Source organism: Manacus vitellinus, unplaced genomic scaffold (genome assembly GCF_001715985.3).
Source record: "Manacus vitellinus isolate BGI_N305 unplaced genomic scaffold, ASM171598v3 scaffold_7_pilon, whole genome shotgun sequence".
NCBI classification, from domain to species: domain Eukaryota; kingdom Metazoa; phylum Chordata; class Aves; order Passeriformes; family Pipridae; genus Manacus; species Manacus vitellinus.
Window position 1 is genome coordinate 30,365,301 of NW_021940813.1, and position 26,412 is coordinate 30,391,712.

Here is a 26,412-nt window from a genome sequence, read left to right on the forward strand (position 1 = left end):
TACATTAGGTGAAAATGTTGCTATTAACTCAAACAAATAGAAAAAGTAGAATTACGTGGAACTGAATCACAGAATGGTTTGGGTTGGAAGGGACCTTGAAGACCATCTAGTTCCAACCCTCTGCCTTGGGCAGGGATACCTTCCACTAGACCAGGTTGCTCAAAGCTACATCCAGTCTTGACCACTTCCAGAGATGAGGCTCCCACAACTTCTCTGGGCAAGCTGTTCCAGTGCCTCACCATGTTCACTGTAAAAAATGTCTTCCTTATGCCCAATCTAAACCTACTTTCCTTCAGTTTAAAAGCATTGCTCCTTTCTCTGTCACTACAGAATCTGGTTTCTCTTTCTTATAATCCCTTTTCATATATTGAAAAGCTGCAGTAAGGTCTCCCCAGAGCCTTCTCTTCTCCAGGCTTAACAACCCCAACTCTCTCAGTCTTCAGAAGAGAGAAGTTCCAGCCCTCTAACCATTTTTGTGGCCCTCCTCTGGACCTGCTCCAACAGGTCCGTGTCTTGTGCTGGAAATGCCAGAGCTGGATGCAGCGCTACGGATGGAGTGTCGCCAGAGCAGAGCAGGGGGGCAGAATAACCTCCCTTGACCTTCTCCCATGCTGCTTTTGCTGTAGTTCTGAGCTGCCAGGGCACTTTGATGGGTCCTGTCCAATTTTTTACTGACCATTGTCCCCAGGTCTTTCTCTGCAGGGCTGCTCCCTATCCATTCATCCCCCAGCCCACACTGATCCTGGGGATTGCCCTGGCCCAGAAACAGGACCTTGCGTTTGGCCTTGTTGAACCTTATGAGTCAATTCAATGGAGTCCAAAAAGAAACTGTTAAATGGGTCAGCCAAAATGAAAATATATTCTGTTGTCTTGTGAAATGTATTCAAGGCATACATTGAATTGACAATTTAAAAAAAAAAAAAGGATTTTTTTTCAAAATTGATAGTTATGTATGTTCAGTAATGTCCACAAAAACTTTGCCAAGGGATTTTGCACATACTGTTGTTTTGATTCTGTTTATGATACACTTTTTAAATTATGTCAGGGTTTATTTTCTTATTGCCTATTAAGTCTCCTGTTATTCCTCCGTAGGTAAGAAATCTCTGCTACATGGTAAGCAGGAGAGAGAAACTGAAGTTGTCCCACAGTAAAGTACATGAACAGGTCTTCAATTTGCAAGTCCAACTCATTAATCAGGAAATCGCTGCAGGTAATCCTATAAATGTAAAATATTTACAAATTCTGCATGTAGTTAAACTAAAACAGTGTGTTCTCTGTGTGTTCCTGCTTAGTGTTTTTAACACATAAAACTGCCTTGAAAAACTTTCTTCAAGTACACAATCAATGGAAGTAACAACACACAGAGAACTCTTTAATCTCTTAAAATATTTACTTGACTATTTCTTTATTTTATGGCTGTTCCCAGTATATGCCTATTGCTTAGTAATCACTGTGGTATCCAGATAGCAGAAAGGAACTGGTGATGATCTCTTAGGTTTTTGCTTCCTTGGGTTGCTGGTCTATGGCACTGGTTGCCCACAGCAAGCTCTGTACTGGTACTTGGTTCTCCAGCTGAGAAAGCTTTTTTTTCTTGCTGTCAGAAGTTGTTTCCTTCAGGCAAGAGAGAAGAGTGACTGATAGGAATCACTGCTGTTCTCGTGGTGCCTCACGAGCAGCACAGAGGCATTTCTTAGCTTACCATCTGCAGTTGCTCTCCTTCCTTCAAAAAGAGTTTAAGTACTCTTGTTATTAATAGTGACTAGTAACTGTTTAGGAATGCTGAGGTGCCAAACCCCATTCTGCCCTTCACTTCTATAGCAACTTTTTGAAATAAGGAGCACATTTCGAAAGAGAGGAGTATGCATTACAGTGTAATTACTGTGGGATTTTTAATAGGGAGGGCAGCTATTTTTCTATGCCAAGTTAAGATCTCTCTGGTCTGTCAAAAAACATATTGCATTTTTAATGACTAGTTTAGGATGAAGTCTTTGTGCTTTTTTTCTCTACCCCTGAAACATGGATAGGTTTCATTAATACTGATAAGATAGGTTTTTTGACCTGTTTTAAATAAGACTAGTATGCTGTGGAAGCAGCAGTACTCTGAAGCACTTTGATTTTGTGTTAATGTATTTTAGTAGAAATATCTACTAAATTTATTTTATGTCTTTACAAACACAAGTGATTTTTTTAATGATTATTAGAAAAGCTTGATAACTGCTTTGCAATGGGTGCCATATGTGTATAATATCATAACAACTAATATATTGGGGTGAAAAGACTTTTCAAGCACAGAGAATTTTATAATACAAAGCAGAGAGTTGAACTCAATCCAAATTGAAACTCAGTTTGAAGCATCGTTTTTTGTTCATCCAAAACTGAATATGAACCTTTTTTACAGCTTTGTTGGAACTACTTCAGTCATATCTCAAAACTAGTTCAATTCACTGGCTGAAAGCCCTGTAAAAAGGGCACGTCGTTGTTTTTAATGGAAATGCGTAAATGCTTACCTAAATTCCAAAGTGGTGGTTAATTTGGTACAGTTTTCGTTATCCCAGCTTCTCTTTAATGTCCTAAATCATTTCACACTAATTGTTTGCAAATGCTTCTTACTGTTGCATGACCTTATAATGGACTATAAAACTTGTTAGGGATAAAAAAACGAATTACCCATTTTAAAAATGCCTTTTTTTTTTCCCTGCTCCCTCATCTCTTTCTCCTGTAGGCCATACCCTGACAAGTGCACTAGAGAACACACTGTTCTATCCACCTCCCAGGATCACCCTAAAGTTAAAAATGCCCAAATCAGCATTAGGAGATTGCAAAAATAACTCGCTGAAGCCTGGCAACAGACCGCTTTCTCCTGAAAACAACAGTACTGTTTACAGCAAACGGAGTGTGCCGATGTCAAAGGAATCATTTGAAATTAAAGCAAAATCCTACACCAGGTATCAGCACGACAGCAGAAGTAATGGGTTGCTGGCAGGGATCGGCAAACCTCGGAGTGAGGTAAAGGATTCTGGCCCCACACAGATGATGGAGTTTCACCGGAGTCAGCCGTCCGGGAAGCCTTTAGCGCTCCAGGCTGCTTTGCATGGACAGTCTTCCATTGGGAATGGGCGGGTGCAGCAGGAGAACTCAAGGCTGATGGCCAAGTCCAATGGTCTGATGGGCAGGGCTGGAGACGTGAGCCAGAGAGACAGCTCCAGCCAGACACCCTATGAACAAGAGTCCATGCTCACAGCTCACTTGGCCAGCCAGAGCGGTTTCAGAAAATCCACCATAGAACATTTTAGCCGGTCCTTTAAAGAGGCTACCAATAGTCTAGTGAGGACCACGGAAGATCTCCGGTGCTGTGAAAAGCCAACAAGAAGACTTGCAACAAAAGATCGCTTGTGGAGCAAGCAGACACTTGAAGGTGCTCCATACCAGGACAACGATGGGTACTGTCCTGACTTAGAGCTGAGTGACTCTGAAGCAGAAAGTGATGAAAACAAAGAGCAAGTGAGGTTAAGACGAAGTAGCTCAGAGAGAGAAAGCCCAAGTAAGGACTTTGGAAGAGATTGTCACAATAGAAACAAAAAGAATATGATTTCTCACAGTTCGGTACAAAGGTGATTAGAAGCCCCCACGGGGTAATTCAGCCTTTATGTAGTCCCGTGTACCAGTGCAAAGCTCGTTATCAAAAGGTTCCAGAAAATATTCTAGGACCTATGTTAGGAAGAGCTGCAGTAGGGGATGGGGGGAGGGGAGAGAAATCAGAGTAGTTTTGTTCAACTGTGAATTGGTTTGCAGTCTTCGCAAGGTTAGCTCAGTTGTCCACAAAGTCATGTGGAAATCGTGTGTTTTACTAGAGGGTAACATCTGGGAGAGCACGAAGTGGTTAATCTTTGCATAAATTCAGGAAACCGCTTCCCCCTTGCCAGCTTATGTGCGAGGCAACGTGTTCGTGTGAAGTCAGTGTTGTGATGGTGGACAGATTTTAAAGAAGTCCTTGCATTGCTCTAATTTGTTGCAAGAGACTGCAAACGGAGACACTGAAACTGCATTCTTACAGCACCTGCAGCATGGCTTTGATCCAGCAATGCACTTGTGGATGTGTTAGGAAGTTAAGCATCTGAAAAGTCCTGCTGGTTTCCCCGGGAACCATTGTGCTCAGATCTCCGAGCATATGCTGGTGTGCTCTGCTGGATCAGGCCCAAAGTGACTACTAAGTGACGATCCCCTTCTGCAGGAGCTTTGAACTGCAGTGGCATTTGCAGGCTCCTTGCAGAGGGTGGAAGCAGGCGTCGCTGGCGCTGCCAAACTTGCTGACCTCTAGACATGCCCCCGTTCCCTGCTTTTGCTGAAGGTTTTGTTTCTCTTCACAAGAACTTGCTTATTTTGTAAATATAAAACTTCTAGTACTTCAGTTTTTTTAATCTCTGTACATAGTTGCTTGTTGTGGGATGCACTTGTAAATATTTTACCCAGCTAACAAGTACAGATGGCTAATTTTGTGGATAGTGTTTACAAAAGTAGATGTACTACTTCAAAGAAAAATGCTATTTGACACTTACATTTAGGCAATCACCGGTGATGCCAGGTTCCTCTTGAAACTGAGATTTCATATCCAGAGGTGTTTTTACCTGGTATTTTTAAAGTTGGCTGAATTTGAAATAGTTTCGGCTGAATTTTTTTTGCAGGTGCAAATTTTCAACCCTAGTTGCCTGAACACAGGCATAGGAGCCTTCTGGCATCTAGGTCTGTAAAATTTTAGCCAATCAACATTTGGAGTATGGGTTTTTTAATTGCTGAAAATCTACTATTTTATTAAGCTGCTTTTCAACCTCTGGATCAGTTGCTGTTTCCCAGTCTAACACATTTTTGGTGTGTCCTTTAAAATCAGCAATTGTTAAATAGTGACTGAAGTTCAGCCAGTATTGAGGAAGCGAGAAGGGAAGGGAATCCCTTTCTGTTTGTTTCAATGACAGGGGATTTTTCTTTAAATGCGAACTAACTTCTTGTTTTCCAGATGATGTTGTGTTGATCAACGAAGTAACTGCACTGTTTTTCTCTGAAATGCTGTACATTTCATAAATACGCAACATCCTCTGTCCCCACATCACTGGCTGAAATGGCCCATAGGTTGTATAGGGCATGTCATACAGCTCCTTTCTGTTGAGGGTTCAATTTTGTCTGGAAACAAAAGGTGTCCCCCACCCAGTGTGAAGATGACTATGCAGAATCCAAACAGCAACTTGTTTTTCTTCATGGTTTTAATTTATTGCTTTTAGCTTGGGAAATGGCAACGACATTTTCAGATTTGTTTTAAACTTTGAAATCTCCCTAGTTGCAATAGGACTAGCAGGTCAGGGGCTGGAGGACTCTTCAGTAGTGAAATAATTAAAAAAAAAAGTATACTTGGCAAACCTGCTCTGTTTGCTTCATGCATCTTAATTTTTTTTTTTACTTTTTGATTTTATGTATATTTGTGTAATTGATCTTTCTAGAGCTGTATCTTCAAAATTATTTCATTTGGTGTAAATATGCAGTAGCATTTTAGGTTTCCACATATTTTATTTTAATGGGAAATGCTTTGTGTTCTAAGCCATGGGTCATTCAGAAAAAGTAAACAAATATCTATTCATTTGTATTCTGGTTCTGATTCTCTTAGTTCTCCTTCAATATTTATTAGTAATCCTCTCTCACTGGTCTTGAAATTTTACGAAGCTTTTATTGGGAACACTTAGCTGGGAGGTCAGCAAAGTGTTCATATTATTTTGTGGCTGGAAGCATATGACAGAAGAGAGGGAAAATGGTGCTTTAGCAAAACTCAGCGTTTCTGCTCTTCTAGGGTTATCAATTCAGTTGTTTCCAGTCTGGGCAGTGGTTTTGCTAATTTTTACATGATCTTAATAGACATATGAAGGAGCCCTTGGTTATGTAGTTCTCAAGTATTGTCCCCAAAGTGCATTTGCTAGTTTTTATTGTGCATTCGGTGGCTAACTGTTTGAAGTATTACCTCTTAACTTTATTTGTCAATTTTTTTTGTGTTTTTGCATTTTGTTTTATATATATAAATATATATATATTCAATTTTCCAAGATGGACTCGGTCTTTTTCAGATGTCCCCTTTTTACAAGTACTTTTTCATTAAATTATGAAACTGCTAACAATATTTTCATTTGTTGTGATTTATTCAGGGCTTTTCCCTCTGTGTCTGGCAGGTTGTGAAACTCGTCAGTACTGTGTCTATCAGGAGTAAATTATTTCTGCAGATCTGGCAATGCTTTAACAAGTTAAGTATCCAGGAAAACCCTTCCCCTTCAGCATCCCAAAAAAGAGTCGCTGAGCACTAATTTGCTGTGTATAGCAAATAGTGCAAGCCTGGCTTTTGTTTCTGCCTGGCTGAGCAAATGTAGCAGACTATTTGCTGCCCTGGCCTCACTTTTCAATGTATTTGCTTATGCTGTAGTATGGCTGGTTTTCCCTGGTTGGACAAAGTGGGTTATAGAGGAAGAGCTGTAGCCAGGCCTTCTGTCTGATCCCTCCTCTTCCCACAGACGTGCACAGCTGAACACAGCCCGCTATTGCCCTGTATGTGCAAAGGACTAATCAGTGCAAGCAAGTTCCTGGGTTGATGTTTCATGTCAGTTTAACACCGACTTTTGCTGTAGTTCCCCCTGCTCCCACAGGCTGGTGCTGTGATGTACCTTGCTGTCAGAGAGGAGCTCGTCCCTGTGCTAGAGCAGGGAAGAAGGCAAGAGGAAAGGGAAGGTGGAGAGAAAGGAGTGGGTGTAGCCACACAACTGATCCGATAGCATCCTTTGTGCTCTGACCGGCTCTGCAACTGGCAGCATCCAAGAGGGATGGGGAATTGGCAGTCTGGGTGTTGCAGGCAGCAGTGACCCTCCCTGCCAGCAGTGGGTCTGGCAGCAACAGAGTGAGTGGAAAGCTGAGCAGCCAACATGCTTGTGCCCTGGTTACAGGCAGGAGTGACTGAGCAGGTGGCCCTAGGCAGGCTGGGACCGGAGCTGAAGATAGGCTGGGTGAAACGGAGCTCAAGTCCCTCAGCTGAAAAGCAAACAGGAGGTAAAAAAGGGTGGAAAGGCGGTAAAGGTGCAGACAGAAGCGAAGAAAAATCAGCACTAGGAAGAAGCAGTAAGTGTCGGACTGTCAGCTGTTTTTCAGGACCAGGATTTCTTCTTCCCTGAAGGCGATCTTGCAATAAATTCCAGCAACAGACTTCCTTTTTTTTCCTTTCTGGTTGGTGGCTTCTAATTCCCTGTGAAAATACAGTCTGCTTGTGGCTGGGAAGTGGGAAAGACAGGGCCAAGAAAGGAAATTGGTATACTCATTATTTTGGAAACAGTTGCTGTTGGTTTGTAGAGTCTTTACAAATTTGCATATGTCATTTGTAGAATGTTTTCTTTGCACCGTGAATTCCAAACCATAGAGGGAGAAATTACAAGTGTTTGGATATTTAACGTAAGCCTGAAACATTCACTTGATTTTGATGTGGCACCGCTGACGACTCGGCCTGGATATACAGGCTGTGCTGCAGACGCATGATGTGTGTCTGATACTGGGAGGGACCGAGCGTTACCAAGTGTTCAAAGCCTGCCTCTGTGAGCTGCAAAGATAATCCAGCGAAACCACTCATTTTGATCGTTGGGAATTTTGATGATCCCAGTGCTTGTAAAGGTTTAGCACTGCAGGGAATTGACACATCTAGTAGGAAAACATGCTTTTGATGTGAATGAAGGAACAAAAGGAAGCTGCTTGCACAACCTGGGAGCTTGGCATGTGAGGGAAAAACACCGGGGAAGGGCAGAGGTGGAAAACAATGGAGTGCCTCAATGCAGCTTCTTTAGGAAGAAGTGAAGACTCACAGAATTTTGGGTTCTGGTTTCATGAGAGATGCCATGCTACTGCTGCTTCTGAACCTTGTGCCCGCTTCAGAGCTCAACAGGCTATTACCCCTCCTGGGGTGCAATTCTGCAACATATCCCTCTTGCACAGTTGATCCTGGGATAACTGCTGCCAGGCTCTGCTCCTAACCAAGTCAGCACATCTGTAGGGATGTGACAGAAGTGGATTAAAGTGACTGCAAGCACAGCTTTCTGAGAGAAAATGTTACATAGCAGTGGGGGTAAGTTGTTTGAAAATAGCAGATGTGCATGCCTATTTCTGTTCCTCAAGTTAACCCCTCTGCAGATAGCTTGGATAGGTTTGTGACTACATGGTTAAGGAGAAGCAGCCTCAGATATTTGCTCATTAGTTTCCCGGCCTCTGTGCATACAGCTTCCCCATAATCTTTCTTTTTCCAGTAGGCTTCTTTCGTGTGGGACAACCTCCTAGATCCACCTTGCCCTGCCCTTTCTCCTGGACTCTTCTTTTGTTTCAGGCTGGGCAGACCCTCCCTGCCTTCCCCATTGCTTTCTCAGCAGCCCTGAAGCCGGGTATCTGCCTCGCCTAGGCTGCCTTATCTGATACATTGTTTTAAATCTCTAGGTAGGCTCCATAATGACACATTTATGGTTGCTTTTGGCTTAACCATCCTGAAGACATTTTTTCCAGTTTCTGTTGTTTTTCCCCAAGTGCTGCCCCACCCACCCTCACCCCAGCCAGGGAAGAGCACTGGGCAAGGCAGGACACATTAGGGTGGACAAATTAGTGTGCTGAGGAAAGATTTAAAACCTAACACAGCAACAACATTAAAAGAAGATGCTGTCAGGAAATCTCCTGGTCATCGGAAAGATCTTGAGCCTGTGACTCAGACATCAAGATATCACAGAATGGTTTGAATTGGAAGGGACCTTAAGGCTCATCCTGTTCCAATCCCCCTACCATGGACAGGGACACCTTCCACTAGATCAGGTTGCTCAAAGCCCTATCCAACTTGACCTTGAACACTTCCGGGGATGGAGCAGCCACGACTTCTGTGGGCAACCTGTTCCTGTGTCTCACCATCTTTTTATTTTTTGTGGTCTCAGCAACTGCAAGGAGACCACTGGAGTAGTATCTATAAAAAGAAAAGGTGTTATATGCCATTTGGGAAAATGGCTGTGGTTATACCTTTGGAAGTGCAGGCTCTAGTGAGGGATTGAGTCATCAGAGGGGGAAAAACATCCCTAAACTAGCCCACCCACTTCGCCTGAAACCTCGGTGTCTGGTTGCATTCCTTTGTAGTTCCATCTCCCTTATCTCAGAAGGGCGGTGCTGAGTAGTTTGGGAACCCCAGTCACTGGCATTTTAGGCTCCATTTGCATCTGGTTGAATAAAGCCTGGCCAAAGTACTTTCCTTCCTTAGAACTGATGGCTCAGCTATTGTTCTGTTGTCTCCTCTCCATCGGAGTAGGGGCATTGTCTTATTCTTTTCCTGATTATTCCTTCTAGAACAAGCCAGATGTCTCTCCTGGCTTAAGGAAGCACAGAGACCTCAAAGCTGGATGAGCCAGGTGATGTAAGATACTAATAAGCGAGTTGTAGTTTACACTCGTTAGAAATGGCTAATACATAAACCAGACTTTCCTCAAATTGTCTGGTTTAAATTAAGCTCTGAGCAGTCACCCTAAACCCGCAGTTAATTTGAATATTTCTGATTTGGACTAGGACAACTTGCATGCCTGTAAGCCACAAACACTGAAAGCACTGTTGCTAAATCAGCTACTTGAATGAAAGATGCTGCCTTCCCTGAAGTCCTGGCTCCCTTGCATGGCTTCTGTTGTGACTGTAATTTTGCAGCTGCTGTAGCACAAATCAATGCTCTTTTTTTTTTAACCTGAGGCAAGCAAAATGCAAATCCAGGTCACGTGGGGTACAGAGTGCAGAAAAGTAAGGCATTAATGAAAAAATATCTTGGCTGTGCTTCACTGAAGAATAGCTTTCTGAAGCTCCCTGTTGCCTGACTGCTCCTGGTGCAGAGCAAAGGCCTGCACAGGCACCAACTGGGAACTCTGAGCTTCGTGAGGTAGCTTCAGGTGGCAGGACCTGGCACTTGTGGGTGCTTCTGTAACAAAGAAGTTGGAGGTGCATGTGTGACAGTGTGAGGGTGTTCATGACAGACTTGAGAGACTGGCTGCACTGGAAGGGGTCATGATGTTTGCTCATAGCACTACACTCTCAAGTAAGAGACGGTTTTTCATGAGCCTCTAGCCAGTACATAAGAAATCATGCTGAAATAAGTCTGCATAATAAACTGTGGTACCGCTGCTGGTTCTGAGAGAAACTGGACTATAAAGGCTAAATACTTCAATACGACTTCATGGTTTGGCTTGTCCGTCCATCTGTCCCCCCCTCAAATGCAGTGTCATCTGCTAGTGGTGAATTCTCATGTGCTTGAATGGATTTAACAGCAGGATTTAACATGCTTGCACTGAGGTAGTGGCTCTTTGGGCTCCACTGTCCTTGGCTGCACAGTCCCTGCTCTCAGCTGCACCTTGCCCATCTGAAGAGAAGGCTTGACAGACTCCCTGTTCAGAGGCAGCTGTTAAGATACAGACATCTGATATGTGACATTTGCACTTCGTACCAGGCATGGATAAGGCCTAAGCCCTCTCACCTTCCAGCAGGGAGGAGAGGACTAACAGTAGTAAAAAAAAAAAGACTAAAGGTGACAGAAGAAAGAATGCTCTAAAGATGAAGAAACAGCAGGATCAAGCTCATAAAAGCAGAGAACAACTGTGACTTTTCAGGAATGAGCATAAGCAAAAACCAGTCTCTTTATAGTCCCTGAATTAATCCACCACCTCTTTTCGCCTACAGTCCTTAAAGGTGGGGGGATTTTTCCAGCTCTGTGGCACACTAGGCTGTTCTCCAGAACTGCTGAGCATTTCCGGACTGGCAAGAAGGGTAATGGCTTCTGGCAGGCTCAGGGAACCTGCAGGCTGGGGGAGGGTTGTCACTTCACCTTACCAAGGCCTCCTGCATCACAGATCTACTCTTTCTGTTCTTCATGGTTGTGGATGTTAAAATTCCACTTCCTGCTCCCTGCAAAGCAGGAGGAGCAAGCATATGATTTATCCATGTGGGATAAATGCTGACCTTCCAGCCACTTCCTTCAGAAGCCATGGAGGTACTGTGTGTGCTCCGTCAGTCAGATTTGGAGGCCACAGAGTAGCCACTGTGACTGCAATGCAACAGTGGGAAGTTCCCAGTGGGGAAGGCTCAAGGAAGCACAACCTTTGGCACCATCTCTTCTGTGCTCTTCTTTCCCACAGTGAACTTGTACTGGCAGAAGACCTCAGCTGATGCTCTCTGTGAAGGCACCCCCTCCATGGATTCCTCTCTGCTTCTGCCTTTCAGCAAGCCTGGATTAGCCATTACAGAGAAGACAAAGCAGGAGTACTGTCCTGTGTAACTAGAGATCCAAGCTCAAAATACGTGGCACAGAGTTTGTGTTGTAATCTGGTGCTCGCAGAAGCTGTTAATTTTCTCCCAAGGTGTGTGCCAACACACAGCTTGTTTTGATGCCTCCAAACCATGCTGGCAAATGCTGAAGTCAGCAAGGAGCAGAGAGACTGGTGAGGTGGGTTGAGGGTGTGAGTATCTCCTGCTGCTACTAGATTCAGTAAGCTGTTGCGTTGGCCAAGTATCCCAAATGGCCTCATAGTGTGCAAGGACAATGGGAGAGCAGCAAACATGGCTAAGCTTTGTAAGAATCAATAATTGTGCTTCATTGTACTTAATGAATTCTTTGCATACATTTTTTTAAACCTCTGGATCTTCTTTCCTAGTTGTAAAATGTATAAAGAAGGAGAGATGTGGCTTTTTTTTGTCTGGATGTTTTTCTGTGTTGGCAGTTGCTGATAATTTGCTTGCCTCACATTTGAGATGAAATCCTTCTGTCAGGATTGTTGTACGACATAGCAGAAGAGACAGAAAGAGAAAATTCAATGCTAAGCAGTGAAGTAATGCCATGCAAGCCTGTTAAATAAAAGCCTAGCTGCTCAGGTAAGGTTAATAAAGTTAATAAAGTTAATTAAGTTAATAAATATCACATTAGTTGTCCATCGAGAGAAGCCTACATGAAAGATGTGCTGGTAAGGTCATGTAGGCCCTGAACTTTCCAAATATACCACTAAAAGAGAAAAATGTGACCAAGTGCAGCCTGGGCTGTGAGCACCTGCTTTATGAATAAAGGCAACTGAGTAAAAATCTTTGACAGGAGATAATTGCAGAGAGAAGAGTGTATGTTAAGGAACAGATAAAATCTGTAACAGGAGTTGTGCAGGCAGCTACCTGCTAAAAGACTATGGTTGTGTGCAGTGCCCCTCAAATAATGGGGCTGTTCCACATGCCAGCTCAAAACAAGAATTTGGATGTGGGAGAAGCAAATTTTGGAGCAGCAAAGTTAATTCTCGTTTGTGAGGACAGTGGTGAGCCAGCCTGTGCCTGATTGGTGAATCCTGAGTTGCCAGGAGGAGACAAACAAGACACGGTGGAGTGAGACTGAAGTCGCTTGATCCCTACAGGGATAACCGAATCCAAGTCAAAAGGCAATATGTCATGGGGTGCTGAAGAGGAGAGCTGGGATTTAAAAAGCACCCTTTCCTTTATGACTTGAGGCCTGGGAGGTGGAGTGGTCATAGCACAGAGATAAGCAGGCACAGCAGAGAACTGCACCTGGAAATTTTGATGCCAGCTGTTTGCCTTGCACCTTTGGAAGTCATAAGGGCTTTACAACACAGGGAGTAAAAGAGGGCTTGGCACATGGAAGGCCCAGGATTTCTGGATAACCAGGGAAATGCTGCAAGAGCTGTGGAGAAGGATCCCTGGTGATGGAAGTTGGGGCCAAGGCCAAAGCACAGCAAGAAGGCAGACAGAAACCAGGCCTTTTGGGAATCAGCCTCTCGGGGAGCCGAGAAACTTTTCCACCGCGATGGGAAATCTCCCTCTTTTTCCTCCCTGCAGCTCTTGGAGGCGAGGGAGCCGAGCCGCTGCTGCTCGGGCAGCCGCCGCTCCCAGCTCCCCGCGCTGGCCTTACGGCATGGAGACGAGCTTCCCGAACAGCCCGGCCTTCGCCCTCCCCGCCGGGCAGGACAGCCTGGCCCGGGCGGGGGACCCGCCCAGACGAGGGTACCCAAGGCGCGGCCACCGCCCTTCTGCCCTCCCCGCTATAAGAGCGGCGGCGGCGGCGGGACCTCTGCTGCGCGGCTGGAAGCAGGTAGGGCCGGCGGCGTGCGTGTGCGTGCGCATTTTGTGATTATTCATTACTGCTATTAATTATGGTTAATTATCGTTGTTACGTTTCTCTCCCCTGTCCATAGGCAGACGTATAGGTAGATACACACGCCTGTGTTTGCACTGCACGGCGGCACCCCCGGCAGTTGATGCCGCCGCGCGGGCGCTGTGCCCGCGCATCCGGGCTGTGCGGGGGCGGGCCCGCCGGCGAGCGGCCTTGGCCTTTCCCTCCTGCACCCCCGATTTAATTTTTGCCGCCCCCTTATTACTCTCCCCTTCTTTTTGTTTTTTTTTTTTTTTTTTTTTTTTTTTTTTTTTTTTTTTTTCTTTTTTTTTTTTTTTCCCCCTCCCTCTTTCGTCCCAGCAGGCCGGTGCGGGGGAGGAGGTGTGGAACTCGCACTGAGAGTCGGTGACGATTCCCTTCGCAGGCATGTCGTCCGTCAGGATCGAGTGCGTTGCCAACGAGGGCTACAGGATCGGGGAGTCGCCCGTGTGGGACGAGAAGGAAGACGCGCTCCTGTACGTGGACATCTCGGGTAGGAAGGTGTGCCGCTGGAGCCCGGTGACCAGGCAAGCTCAGGCCATCCCCGTGGGTAAGGAGCCGCTGGAAAACCCTCTGCTGCATGCGGGAGTTGTGTGTTCTGACTCCGCACCGTGTCCCTCGGCAGCTGCATGGTGCTCATCTTCTGGAGACCTTTCCTAGGCCTACAGGACACTGGGGCTTTGCACAGGCGCTAGGTACAGGCCAGACTTAGTCCTGGGGACTTTCTTTATGGTTTTCTGGTACTGGGTTATGTTTGATCTACATCTTCTTCCTGTAAGTTGTCCACAACTAGCAAGTTGGACAAAAGTCCTCTTTTGTTCCACATTGTCCCAGAGGTAAAGTTCTACTGTTGGTTTCTGTTGTAGTTTTGTTCTGATTTGAATGAGCAATGCTCATAACATTTTCTGTATTGTAAAAGATTTCCACTAGCAAATTAAGAAGTTGTTATATTTTAAGGTAACACTATCACCAGCTAGAGTCTCAGTAGTTTTGAGTATTTATTCCAGAAAGGAAGAGATATGCTAACTCTCATAAAGAAAAAGTTGCAGATTTGCTGCTGGTGTGATAATGTAAATATTTGTCTGTCTGAAGACAGCTCCTTAAGTGGTTTCAGTACAATTTTTTTCTCGTGTTCAGTAACACTTGGTGAAAATCAATTTTGCCTACCCATAAGCTGCTGACATTATTCACAAGAAATTGATCTGGGCTTATCTGCCCTTCAAATTATTGTAGTTAGCAGTTTTAGGGTGAGAGAAGACCTGATATTAATTTGGGAAATGTTGCTTCCCAAACTTATTTCCTCTTAGCTTAGCTGAGGCAGTGTGCTTCTCCCGGCCTTCCTCCCCAACTTGACCTGCTCTCAAAGGTGTAGTCTTTTCATATGGCCTCCCTGGAGATGTGGAAGGGATAGAAGCTGAAGTAGCTCCTTTTTTTATTTTTTTTATTGTTTCCTCTCTTTAGTAATAAAATAGTTATGACTAATAGCTGTGCCTTTGGGAATACCATGGCTAAAAGACACAAAAAAACCCCAGACAACCTAAGAATGTCATATTCAAGTAGTGGGTTTCCAAAGTGGAAACTAAGAGAGAAATTACTCGTTACTAAAATGTACAGAGAATTACAACAACCACATACTTAGCAACAACATCAAATGCCCTTTTTAACTCCACAGGGAAAACACCACTACACACATAACTGTGCCTGGAGGGGAGACCCTATGGTCAGTTTTCTTTTTGGTATAAAATGGTGCTACAAATAAATCAATTCCTACAGATGCTGCTATAGCAAAGCCCTGCAGTGTCCCAGTGGACTGAGCTGGCTGCAAGGGCCAAGATGCTCGTTTGCACTGTATTTCTGTAGTGAACAGCAGGGTGTCTATGTCTGGGTACACCCCTTTCCTCTGCAGTGCTTATTCAGGAAGGTATGGGACTGTTCTTGTGTAGGGGCACCTGGGGAGCTGACACCTCCAGGAACAGCCAGTCAAGGGTGTGTGGACTGCTGTGCTTGGGGGCTGCTACTCCCTGGATAGGAGGAAGGCCCTGGGGGCTGCCCAAGTGAAAGGGCTTATGGGAGCCATGGCCCAGGTGTTTTCTTGGGAAAGCAAATGGAGAGTTGTGTTCCCATGTTCTGCTAGCAGAGGCCCTACTGGTGGTACAGGCAGAAAAACACTTTTATTGATGTGGTTACTGGCAATCCAAAGAGCAGCAAAATTACTACGTGTGGCAGGTACCACAGGGCTGGTGGGACTCTGCTGACCTCTGTGCTGGCACAGGAAGAAGAATTGGCACCCAGTCACCCAGTGTAAATGAGCCCAGACCACCAGCAGCCTCCGTAGTGGGGTCACACACCTCTAGGACATGGAGCTGCTGGAGTTGAGCTTGCAGTCAGGTGGGCATCTCAAGTGCTGGCAGTAAATAGCATTCAGTTTTCTGGCACAGCGGTGCCGCTGCCAGGGCTCCAAAGGGAAGGGACATCCCGAACCATGAGCAAACAACCAGAAAGGACCAGTTCCTCTTGGCAACAGTGGTGGCTGGTGGTAGTTATAAGTATTTGTAAAACTATTACCTAATTATACCCCTGCAAAGCTATAAATACAATAAATGTTTTATTTTTTTTTAATTATTAACTTGGTGATTAGTCTCATGTATATAAAATATTATACCAGACTTTATTGCCCTGCCTAAAGTTATTATTCCTTATATTGCATCTGATTGTAGGCTTTTACAGAAATGTTATCTTCACTGGGTTTTTTTACTAATTCCTTTATAATAACCTGCAATTGAGGTTTTAGGCATAATAGCTCAAGTGAGTGTAAATTAACTGTGGAGTATACACTAGTTTTCTGTTTCCCTTTAACTCTTGGGAAGCTCCTCCCCTCCTTGGTGTGGTTTTGGTGCTGCTGGAGGCATATTTGAACTGCACAGCAGAGTGTGGTGCAGGGGAGCGACTCTCCTGCCCAGTGTGGCCTGTCCCAGTGCAGAGATACTCTTGCCTCCATCAATGTGGGGCTGATTTATGCAGGAGCTGTGCTAAACAAACACAGTTGCTCCAGAGCTCTTGTGGCAATTGATTTTTCCTTTGTGTGTGGGGGAACCCACACAGTAACCTGATGTAAAAAGCCCTGTCCCCCCTTTAATGCCTGGGGGTTTTTTTAAGCATCTAGCTGAACCAGATGCTGGTAATGATTATAGCTCCTGGGAGCAGTGGTAATACTTAAGTTTCTTGAGTTTATGTGTCCTAATAAATGGTGATACCCTTCATAGCAACTTGCTGTATACATTAAGTATGCACTCTTAGCATGACCTAATCTGTTTCTATGTATTTGGACTTCAATTTGTTTGGTAGAAAAGTAGGTTGTTTCTCTTGCCTGTGGTTTCACTGAGTTCAGTTTGCATGTCTAAAGTGGGCAGAAATGTCTTGCCATAGCACATCCCTCTTTTCCATTTCACCCTGTTTCTAGATGCTCCTGTGAGCTCTGTGGCTCTTCGGAAATCTGGAGATTATGTCATCACCCTGGGAACCAAGTTTGCTGCTTTGAAGTGGAAAGAGGAGCAGGTAACCACCATTACTCAAGTGGACAAGGACAAACCGAATAACCGATTCAATGATGGGAAGGTGGATCCTGCAGGGAGGTATTTCGCAGGTATGCTGCAGGGTGGTTCCTCCCCGCTGGTGCCTGTTAGGTTTTGGTGATAAGAGGCAGTGATCAGTTGTAGATGCAGCAAGTTTTTCTTCATACTTAAATGGTGGGGGGTTTTTTTGTCTTCAGAGTTTAATCCCGTTTACAAATCTGTTTGTATCACCTGGGCACCATCTAATCAGGACTGTTTTTTTAAAAAGAGACACACTATTCAAAGTCTGCCTAGTTTAAGACATAAGCTTTGCCTTCTCCCTGTTGGCTGCTTGTTTTAATACTCTCAGGGTGCCAATAGGAAGCACTTTTCCAGTTAGCAAGTTATTATACTGTGTGTTCTTCATAAATCAGAATTTATAGATTGTATTTCTAAAAACTGTGTGACTGCTTATACTGGAGAAGAGAAGGCTCAGAGGGATCTTACCTGTGTATAAGTACCTGATTTGGGGGAGTGGTGAGGGAGTAAAAAAAAAGATGGAACCAGGCTCTGCTCAGTGGTGCCACTGATGGGACCAGAGGGAGTGGGCACGAACTACAAATCAGCAAATTCTGTATGTACATAAGAAGACTCTTCTACTGAGGATGATCAAAGAGCGGAACAAGTTGTCCAGGGGGGCTGTGGGGTCTTGATCCATGGAGATCTTCAAGACCCAACACTGGCCTGAGCAACCTGTGGTGTCTGACCCTATGCTGAGCAGGAGGTGAGGTGATCCTGGATGATCTCCAGAGGTGCCCTCCCACCTCAGCTGTCTGTGATCCTGTCCTCCTGTTTTTTAAAACGCCATTCTGTGCATTTGCTCTATAGTTCAGTCCCCAAACTTACCTTAGCTTGCATTTACCCAGCCTCTCAAGAGCCAGTCTCAGCTGCCAACTTCAAGTTGCAAAGATGAGATTTGCTTTTGAAGAGGCTTTAATGTAAGACTCATTGAGGGAGGAGGTAATTTTTTTCCAGTTTCTCAGCTCTACAAGACATTAAGATTTGTGGGAAGTTAAATGCTGGCCACACCTTTCTTAATATATGAATGACTGAATAAAACATTTTGCGGGAATCACGCTGCACACTATTTCTGCCACAGTTCAGCAAAACCCCAAAGACTATGTTCTGTCATCTTTTGCTGAAAGCAAGCACTTCAGAAATCTACCTTTCTTTTGCTTTTAACTCAGTTTCTTCCTCAAATTTCAGAAGCCCCCTGCGCTGCTCCCTTCTACATTGTGATTATCATCATTGCGAGGGGCTGCCACCAAACCTGGAGGAGAGTCCATTCGCTCTGAACCTGCTTTCTCCCCTTTGGCTCTGCACAGGTACAATGGCTGAGGAGACTCGGCCTGCCGTGCTGGAAAGACACCAGGGCTCTCTGTATACACTTTTCTCTGACCTCTCAGTGGTGAAGCACTTTGATCAGGTGGACATTTCCAATGGGCTGGACTGGTCGCTAGATCACAAAACCTTCTTTTACATCGACAGCTTGTCCTATTCGGTGGATGCCTTTGATTATGACCTCCAAACTGGAAAAATTGGTATGAATGACTGTATTCTAAAATAATTGGTTGTGCCTAAAGATTGTGATGTTTGTTCCTGTTCTGGTTATTATATAGAGATGATCAGAGCTTTGGGAGTGCTTCTTCAGTAACCTCTTGAGGGCAAAACAACAGAAGCCATATTAATACCTATCTTCGCCTGCATAGGCTCCTGGCTCAAACCAGTCAGGGTCTGTTGGTAGCTCTATAAAGTATTTAAATTGCATGGCAGTTTGAGTAGTGATCTGTACTACTGTTACTAAACACAAGGCATATCTGATCTTCCAATGTAAAACCAGCAAAGTGTTTCTCATTTGTCTAGGTTTCTGTGGCTGTGTGTTTCTTGCTACTGAAAGCATAGGCCATCTTGTAGTCTTGTACAAAACCTCTGCCAGCTTCTCTAAATATTTTTTTCACTTTTCACTGTCTTGTTTTTTAAATATAAGGTTTTAAATGAAGATTCTGCAAAAAGAACTGGGCAACAATGGGAAAGCAGTAACTCAAATTTCCTTCCTTTATTTAAAACAAAATAATGCCTGAAGGGCTTCTGCAAGCTTGGGCAAAAGAAAAAATTCCAGTGACTTGGACTAATAATTTGCTTTTGAGTACATGGACTGCAGTATTTTACTTTAAAAGAACCTAGCCAATTTGATGTTGAATTTTAAAACTGAATTTAAAGTCATTTTGGGCATAGAATCCTGTCCCAGTGTCTCTGTGCTATGGCTTACAACTGAATTTTTCTTTAGGAAATAGGATGCTTCTCCTCTCTCTCTCTTTCACTCTCTGTATTTCTGTGGCAATCTGACAATCCCCAGGAGCAAAAAGGAAATTCATTAAAAATATTGCTGCATATGAGAAACATTGAAGTTGTCAGAGCATAAAATAAACAATGTTGGAAACTTGTGTTTAATTTTCTTTAATAACAATGGCTAAAAGTTCAGATAGATTTGTTTGGTTTTAGGTTGATAATATGCCTTTGAAATTGATGCTTTTCCTGGCTCTTGTGTTTATATAAACTCTGAGTTTATAGATCTGAAGGTCAGTTTTGTGTTGAAATAGTGATTATTGGCATGTTGCAGCAATCTGTTTGAAAAGTCTCCAGTTGGAGCAACTCATACTTCAAATTATCCAAACTGCTTTTAGAACAAGTAATTAATTTTATTAATGTATGTAACATTAATTTATTCAGTTATTCATTTGATATTGTAAGTAGGGAACATGAGTGGTGCACTAGAAAATAATGCCAGAAAAAAGGATTATAATTTCAGTGGATAGAAACTGATCCACAGGCTTTCATGCTGGGAAACAACTATCTCAGGAAACAAACAGAGCAGCAGACACAATCTATTTCCTTTATAAGAAAAAAACTCAAGGCTTCAGCACAGCTTTTGAAAATAATAGTACAAATAACTTGCTGGGCTGTGACTGATAAAAATTTTAACAACTGTCTCGCTCAGTTGTGTGTTTTTTCCTATCCTGCAGGCAACCGTAGGAGTATATACAAACTGGAAAAAGAGGAGAACATTCCTGATGGGATGTGCATTGATACAGAAGGCAAACTTTGGGTAGCTTGTTATAATGGTGGAAGAGTGATTCGTCTTGACCCTGAGACAGGTAAGCCCTTGCAAAAGGTGGACTGGAACTTTGTGTTCAAGAAAAAAAAAAGAAGAAATAAAAGCAAAGAATGAGAGGATTTTCCCCCCCTCACAGAAATGATATATCTGCTCTTTTTAAAAACAGTACTTTTTTAAATTGTTATTTTAAACAATTTCATACCCCTACTCTCAAAAATTACCTTTGTAAATAAGTCTTTGTTCCCAGCATCTGTTGTGTTGAAAAGGTAAAGTTGCTAAGGAGATCATCATTATACTTGTGAGTTGTTTGAATTGGCATTCTCTTACATCCTCCAAACTTTAGACCAGTGTTTACCTCATCGATAAATGATGTAAATGAGTAAGCCATGAAATATCAAAGATGACTAAAGCCATTTTTGAGCCTTGTTTCTTCAGCATATTATATTATTTTGGATGGCCTACTGAGTTTAATACAATTCCCACATGACACTGATGCCAACAATATCTTTTTTATTGTTGAAAATAATTAAAAATATTTCATTAATTCCACAGCATTTTGTCATTCACATAGTAACATCTTGAGTGTGCCCGTTGTCTGAGCCTGTTGTTCATTCCTACTCTCATTTGGACTTTAGTGGTGTGCCAGAGATGATTTACTATGGGTAAAAAACACGTGTAAAGCACTTAAGGGAAGCTGAACCCCATTGCCTGCAAGGGGGCAGTGGGTGAGAATAGGAGTGTGATTTTGACAGATCCCAGGAAACACAAGTTTGCATAATGCAGCAGAGAAGCAACTGTGCTGAGCTGCATCTGGAGTCTAGTAGAAGACTTAGTGTTTTGTGGGGCTGCAGATTCAGGAATGTCAGTGTCCCTTGATGCATTCTGCCTCTGCAGTGCACAGAGGCACTGGCACATGTGCACCAGGCAGGTCAGGCTGCAGCCTCACTTCTGACTCTACTGGAAACTCTTACTTGAGTCTCAGGCTGTGATTTCCCCGTCACCTTTTGATCTCTATCCATCCAAGGTCCTGCCAAGCTGCTTGACTTCTGTTCTGCAGAGTCTGCACCCCAGCTTTAGGAAAACAAAGCTCCAACTGGGAGATATCAGCAGTTCTGGGACTCGTTTCTGGTCCCATATCCTTCTCCTTTGGTAGGCAGAGTACTCCTTGGTGACATCCACCAGCCCTCCTGAAGCAGTGGACTCTATAATTTTTCCTCTCTGGTTCACTGTTTCTGTCTTCTTCCTCGCTGGCCTTCACCTTCTTCCTTTTTTCACTTGTTTTTCTTCTCCATTTTGGAGGTGTTTCCTTATGGGAAAGCTAGAGGGAATAGTGGCCATAAGCAAACACATAGGGATACTAAGAATATTGACAGCAGAGTACATACTCCTAGTGCACTCCCAGTCTCTAATTATGCTCACAGCTGGATGAAATACTGACATGTTGATAAGTACCAGTGCATTTCTCTTCTGTGTACCTGTCTGTCTCCCCTCACCCATGTAAAACTCATAACATCTGCAGGGAATAGTAGTACAAAGTTTCACAGGTTCAGTGTCCATGCCAAAAAGAGCCACCTTTTTCATGGATACCCCATGCTTACCTGCCCTCTCATGCTGTCGTTTTAAAGTGATTTCTAAAAATCTGAAATTTGCTGAATTCTGAATGAATTGTAATTATTTAGGGAGATACCCAAGACATGTATGAAGAGAATTCCATGAAAGCTGCTCTTTGAATGCAAAAGAGCTATTAAGTGTGGCTTGAATGGCTGACAGCCAGTTGCAGATATATCTAATGATAAAGAGCTCATCTAAAACACATGAGGGATTTTCAAGTTTTAGCAATGTTAAAGCCTTGGAGGATTTTTTGGGAGATGGGGTGAGGAAACTTGTTTTTTTGGCATCTTCACCTAAGTGAAGGTTTTGAGGTTCAGGGTGAAGCCACTTTTCAGGTCTAGGCTTCTTTAGCATAGGTGGTTGCTGCCTTTAGATTCAGGATATGCTACGGGGAAAGACTGTGGTGGCTGATCCCACTAAGTTTGCAAAGGGCTCAAAAAGGATGTCTAACTTGTATGTGGCAAGCCTTGTCATACCTTTTGGTGACCTGCTATTCTTATGCAGTCATGTCTTTTAATTAGAATCCTAGAATCATTAAGGTTGAAAAAGACCTCTAAGATCATTGAGTCTGCACTCATCAGCAGATCATCAGCACTGCCAGGTCCACCACTAGGCGATGTCTCTAAGCACCACATCTACATTTTTGAACATTTCAGGGAACATGAGATTAGCTCAGTTGGTCAGAGTATGCTGCTAAATAATGCCAAGGTCACAGGTTTGATCCCCACAGAGGCCATTCACTTAAGAGTTGGACTTGATGGTTCTTGTGGGTTCCTTCCAATTCAGAATACTCTTATGACTCTATGATCATTCCACCACTTTCGTGGGCAACCTGTTCCAATGCTTGACAACCCTTTCAGTGAAGAAATTGTTTCTAATATCCAGTTTAAACCAAATATTTTACAGTTCTTTCTAGTGAATGTTTTTAGTATCCTTTGAATTTTAGTGTCTAAAAGATTTGCTAAGTTTCTCTCTTCTGTAGATACTAAGCACAAAGGAATATTTCAGGTAGATAGTAGAGCATCCAGGTGCAGATTTTCTTGAATCTCCAGGGAGACATTGCTCATCTCAGAGCTTTGTAAATTATATCTTCCAGGCTGTTATCCATTGAGACACATCAGGGTCTCTCCCCTTGTCTTTGGGGCTCATGCCTCTTCTCTCACAGTCCATGTTTTTTTCCCTTTGAATGCACCTCCCACCCATTTTCTCCCAGAACTGGGGTCAGCCAATTTCTGGGTTCCCAACACCAAAGTTACTATTTCAACACATCAGTAAAGTTAGTTACTGTAAGGGGACCAAGCCCTTTATATATGCAGTTGGGGGAGCAGAGACATTACAGGTTTTGTAAGGAGATTCATGTGCTCTAGCATATTTCTAGAAAGAGAAATTCAATACTAGGTAAATAAAATAAATGTGATGGGAATAAGCACACCAGGATTAGCAAGAATTTTAGAAAAATCTGCTGTAAGGTATCTTGACAGTCTTCTGGTTAGGGCTGGAGGCAGTCTGTTCACTACCACTGTAATTAAGACAGTAGCTATTTGTTGATGTAATAAATGAGTAATATTAGTTATGGTAGCACTAGTTTCTTCTAAACTTCAGACGTGTCCCATGATCCTTATTTTATGCAAGCTTGATTTGAAAGGCTATTGAAATTTCAAGAAAAAGTTCTAGGAATTAATCTTCCTTAACTGCAGGCACTAGAGGTGTAGCAGGAGGTACGCCTCCACAATGCTGCACGAGGTCTAGTCCCTCCAGGCTGCCTTTGTAATTAAAAGTAGAAAAGTCAGCAGGTCTAGGGTGTGATTCATGTGACCTGTTTTAGAGGGGAATTTTATCTCATTTCCATTGACTCCTTGGGCAGTCTAGGTGAGGAGCTCAGATGCGCTGGATGTTTGTGTTTAACTAGAGGACAGACTGGGATTGGGGTGGGATTTGTTTGTGATAACTGAGATTTGTGATCATCAGTGACTTTGTCACAGAAGTCTGGTTTCTTCCTTGTTGTGGTGCTCCGTCAGTATGCTGAAAGTCAGCGTGGGTCCTCCCCCTGCCCTGGTTCCCACTTCTGAGGAACACTTGGCTCCACAAAGGTTATTCGCAATAATTTGTTTAAATTTCTTGTTATAAGTAGACAAACAGGAAACATCATGCATGTTTTCCTCTAGGGAAAAGACTCCAGACTGTGAAACTTCCAGTTGACAAAACAACTTCCTGCTGTTTTGGAGGACAGGATTATTCAGAAATGTATGTGACTTCTGCCAGTGATGGGATGGATAAAGAGTGGCTTTCACGACAGCCACAGGCTGGTGGGATTTTCAAGGTGAATGATGCTTTTTTCTGTAATTTTAGATTGTAATTTTTTTGCTCCTGCATTTTTCAGGTAGCAAGCCACTTGGAGTGGTAGGAAGCAGGAAAAGGGCGGTTGTTTGATGATTGGTCATATATGTTAAACTATTGTTTGTATTTTTAGTTCCTGTTGCAGTATGAGGAAGTTAAATGCATTTAGAGATTTGAAAATAGTTTTGGGTTTAAACTTTGTAACAATGCTGATAGTGTAAATTTTCCGTGCCATCACCTCTTTATCACTATCCCAACACTGTTTGCATTTTCTATTTGTTGTGGAAAGAATGGGTAAATACTCATGTGTCTTAATCAATGACAGATCCACTTTTATTTACTTTTTCATTAATTATAACTAAATTACCTCTTAAAAAATTTGTTACCTTGGGATTTGTTTTAAAGCCCTGCTCTTCTCTGTGTGCATGCTGAAGGTTACATTGTGAACTGCAGAATTAAGGCTTAGTAGTATCTAAGAGAAGAGGCCTTTGGGGGATGGACTCTGACCTGAGATTATTGAGCTTTAGAGAAAGAGCATGTGTTGAAATTCCTGGCTGTGATGTGCTGATGTGTGCAAAATAAAATAGGAGGGCAAATTAGAGTACACAGTCCTTTTCAAATTAAAGCATGTCCAGTTGTGCAAGGAAAGCAAGTGTCTGATAACGGTGGATTATTACTCTAATATTTTTTTCTCTCTGTTTTAATAGATAACAGGACTGGGGGTGAAAGGAGTCCCACCATATCCATTTGCAGGTTAAATACACACTCTTCAGAATGTATTAGAGAAGACCGATGTACACAGGACAAGTCTGAAGGTCTTATTCTGGTGTTCAGCATCTTTTGCTTTGGAACCACAACACCATTATAATAGTTCATCAAGAAAGCATGAAAAACTACTGAAATACATGGAATATTTTAAAACTGATCTTTTCTCTCCCTTTAAATTTACTTTAAATATGTGATGGTACTTTTTCCTGTTGTGCTAAAAAGATTCGTATCCTAATAAGCTTCTATTGTAATTCTATTTTATGATTAAAAATATTTTAATATCGTTTAGTTGTTTATTCTTTCATTTGCAACTTATGCTATATTGATTTCTTGATTGTACAAGAGACTTGTACTGTCTCTTTTACATATTTTTGAAGTTGCTTATAGAATCCCCTTTGGTGGTCTTAGCACTGCTTTAAATGTAACTTCATTTGTCCCATGATATTCTTAACAACTGAAACATTAATACCTATCACTGTGCATTTGCAGCTCTCTTCTTAGAGCCCTCAGCTGTGGCTGTGCTTAAATTAACTCAGTCTGGAACTGATCACCATCTCCTCCCAGTGCATGTCACTATGTTGCTCATTTTGTTAACTATAAACCCAGGCTTGGGGTGAAGAGCCATATCTTTGTCCATCCTTTGAAGATCTCAGCCTATTCTGGGGAGATCCATGATGACAGGAAAACGTTAAGCATTCATGACCATTTGTGCATAAATCTGCCTATACCTCCTCCTGAACCAAACTCCCCCAGAGCACCCAGAGAAGGAAGGTGGGCCCGTGTGCTCAAATGGCCACTGTTTCAAATGTGGAGGAAAAGGAAGTTTTATTACAAATTCTTCACAGCACCTGTTGTAAATGAAAGGTTTATTTACTGGATTGCTTTTCTGCTGGTAACTTCAGGCCTATGTGTGCTGTAACTTATGATGTATCTCAGTTAGAAATTAAACTGGATTTTTGCTCTGTGCCCATCCATCTGTGAGAGAGTAATCCAGCAACTGACTGCCAAGAGGGCCAGTGGCTGTGTGTTTTCTCTCCTGGTAGCTCCAAGAATCAGCACACCATGGTTTGCCAGTGCATCTCTGCAGGCCTTGGAGTTTGAGTTAGCTTCTGATGGATGGGCTTGCCTACTGTGCCCTCGAGTGTGCAGTGGGTGACTCAACTGCCTGGCCCCTGGATCACACTGAGGCCTTGGTGTTCAGAGGTGACTTTGTGCATGTCACTGTTTCCCGTCTTGAAACACTGCAGGGGAATGTCTCAGCAGCTGGGAAAAAAAGAGATTTAAGCAGCTCCACTTCAGGGCAGATGAGTGTGAGAGTGCAGGAAGCGGGGACTTGTTCTTTGGAGTGTCCACCATCCTTCATTTACTTTGCACTACAAGGCAATCTCAAAGCACATTATTGAGAAAGTTTGAGTTGAGGATGATTATGAATGTGGCAATTTTAGGGCTCTGATCTCACTGAAGTGATGAACCCTGAGATAACTGCAGCTCAGGAACCGTGCTGAAGGGCTGCTGTGGTTGATGGCTAATGGAGATCTGGAAATGCAACAGAAAATAAGTGGGCATAAACACAGATAAGCTCCCTCTGCTGTCACTGTTGAAGTTTTGTACCTGTGCTCACCCTCACACCATCACAGTGGCAGTAGGGTGATTGCCAGCACAACACAAAAAAAAATGCCAATTTTTTTTTCTGTTGCTGTTGCTACCCTAGAAAAGTAAGAGCAATAGCTTGTACAGGCATGAAAGATTTGGTCAAAGATTAG

General features: G+C 43.2%; 1 protein-coding gene across 4 annotated transcripts in view; it reads left to right on the forward strand.

The window, feature by feature from the left end:
- Nucleotides 1–24,933, forward strand: part of LOC103765021 (regucalcin) — a 66,079-nt gene extending 41,146 nt beyond the window's left edge. The window contains exons 10-17 of one of the 4 annotated variants that reach the window (XM_018084145.1): nucleotides 1,093–1,210; nucleotides 2,723–3,541; nucleotides 13,593–13,757; nucleotides 16,668–16,850; nucleotides 18,144–18,359; nucleotides 19,842–19,973; nucleotides 23,710–23,864; nucleotides 24,589–24,933. In XM_018084145.1, coding sequence (XP_017939634.1) covers nucleotides 1,093–1,210; nucleotides 2,723–3,541; nucleotides 13,593–13,757; nucleotides 16,668–16,850; nucleotides 18,144–18,359; nucleotides 19,842–19,973; nucleotides 23,710–23,864; nucleotides 24,589–24,639 — 1,839 coding nt within the window. In that variant the 3' untranslated portion in view covers nucleotides 24,640–24,933. Of the gene's footprint in view, nucleotides 1–1,092; nucleotides 1,211–2,722; nucleotides 3,542–13,044; nucleotides 13,148–13,250; nucleotides 13,263–13,531; nucleotides 13,758–16,667; nucleotides 16,851–18,143; nucleotides 18,360–19,841; nucleotides 19,974–23,709; nucleotides 23,865–24,588 lie in introns of those variants that run through there. The other 3 variants (XM_018084149.1, XM_018084148.1, XM_018084147.2) reach the window with 3 other exon arrangements.
- Nucleotides 24,934–26,412: the final 1,479 nt, after the last annotated feature.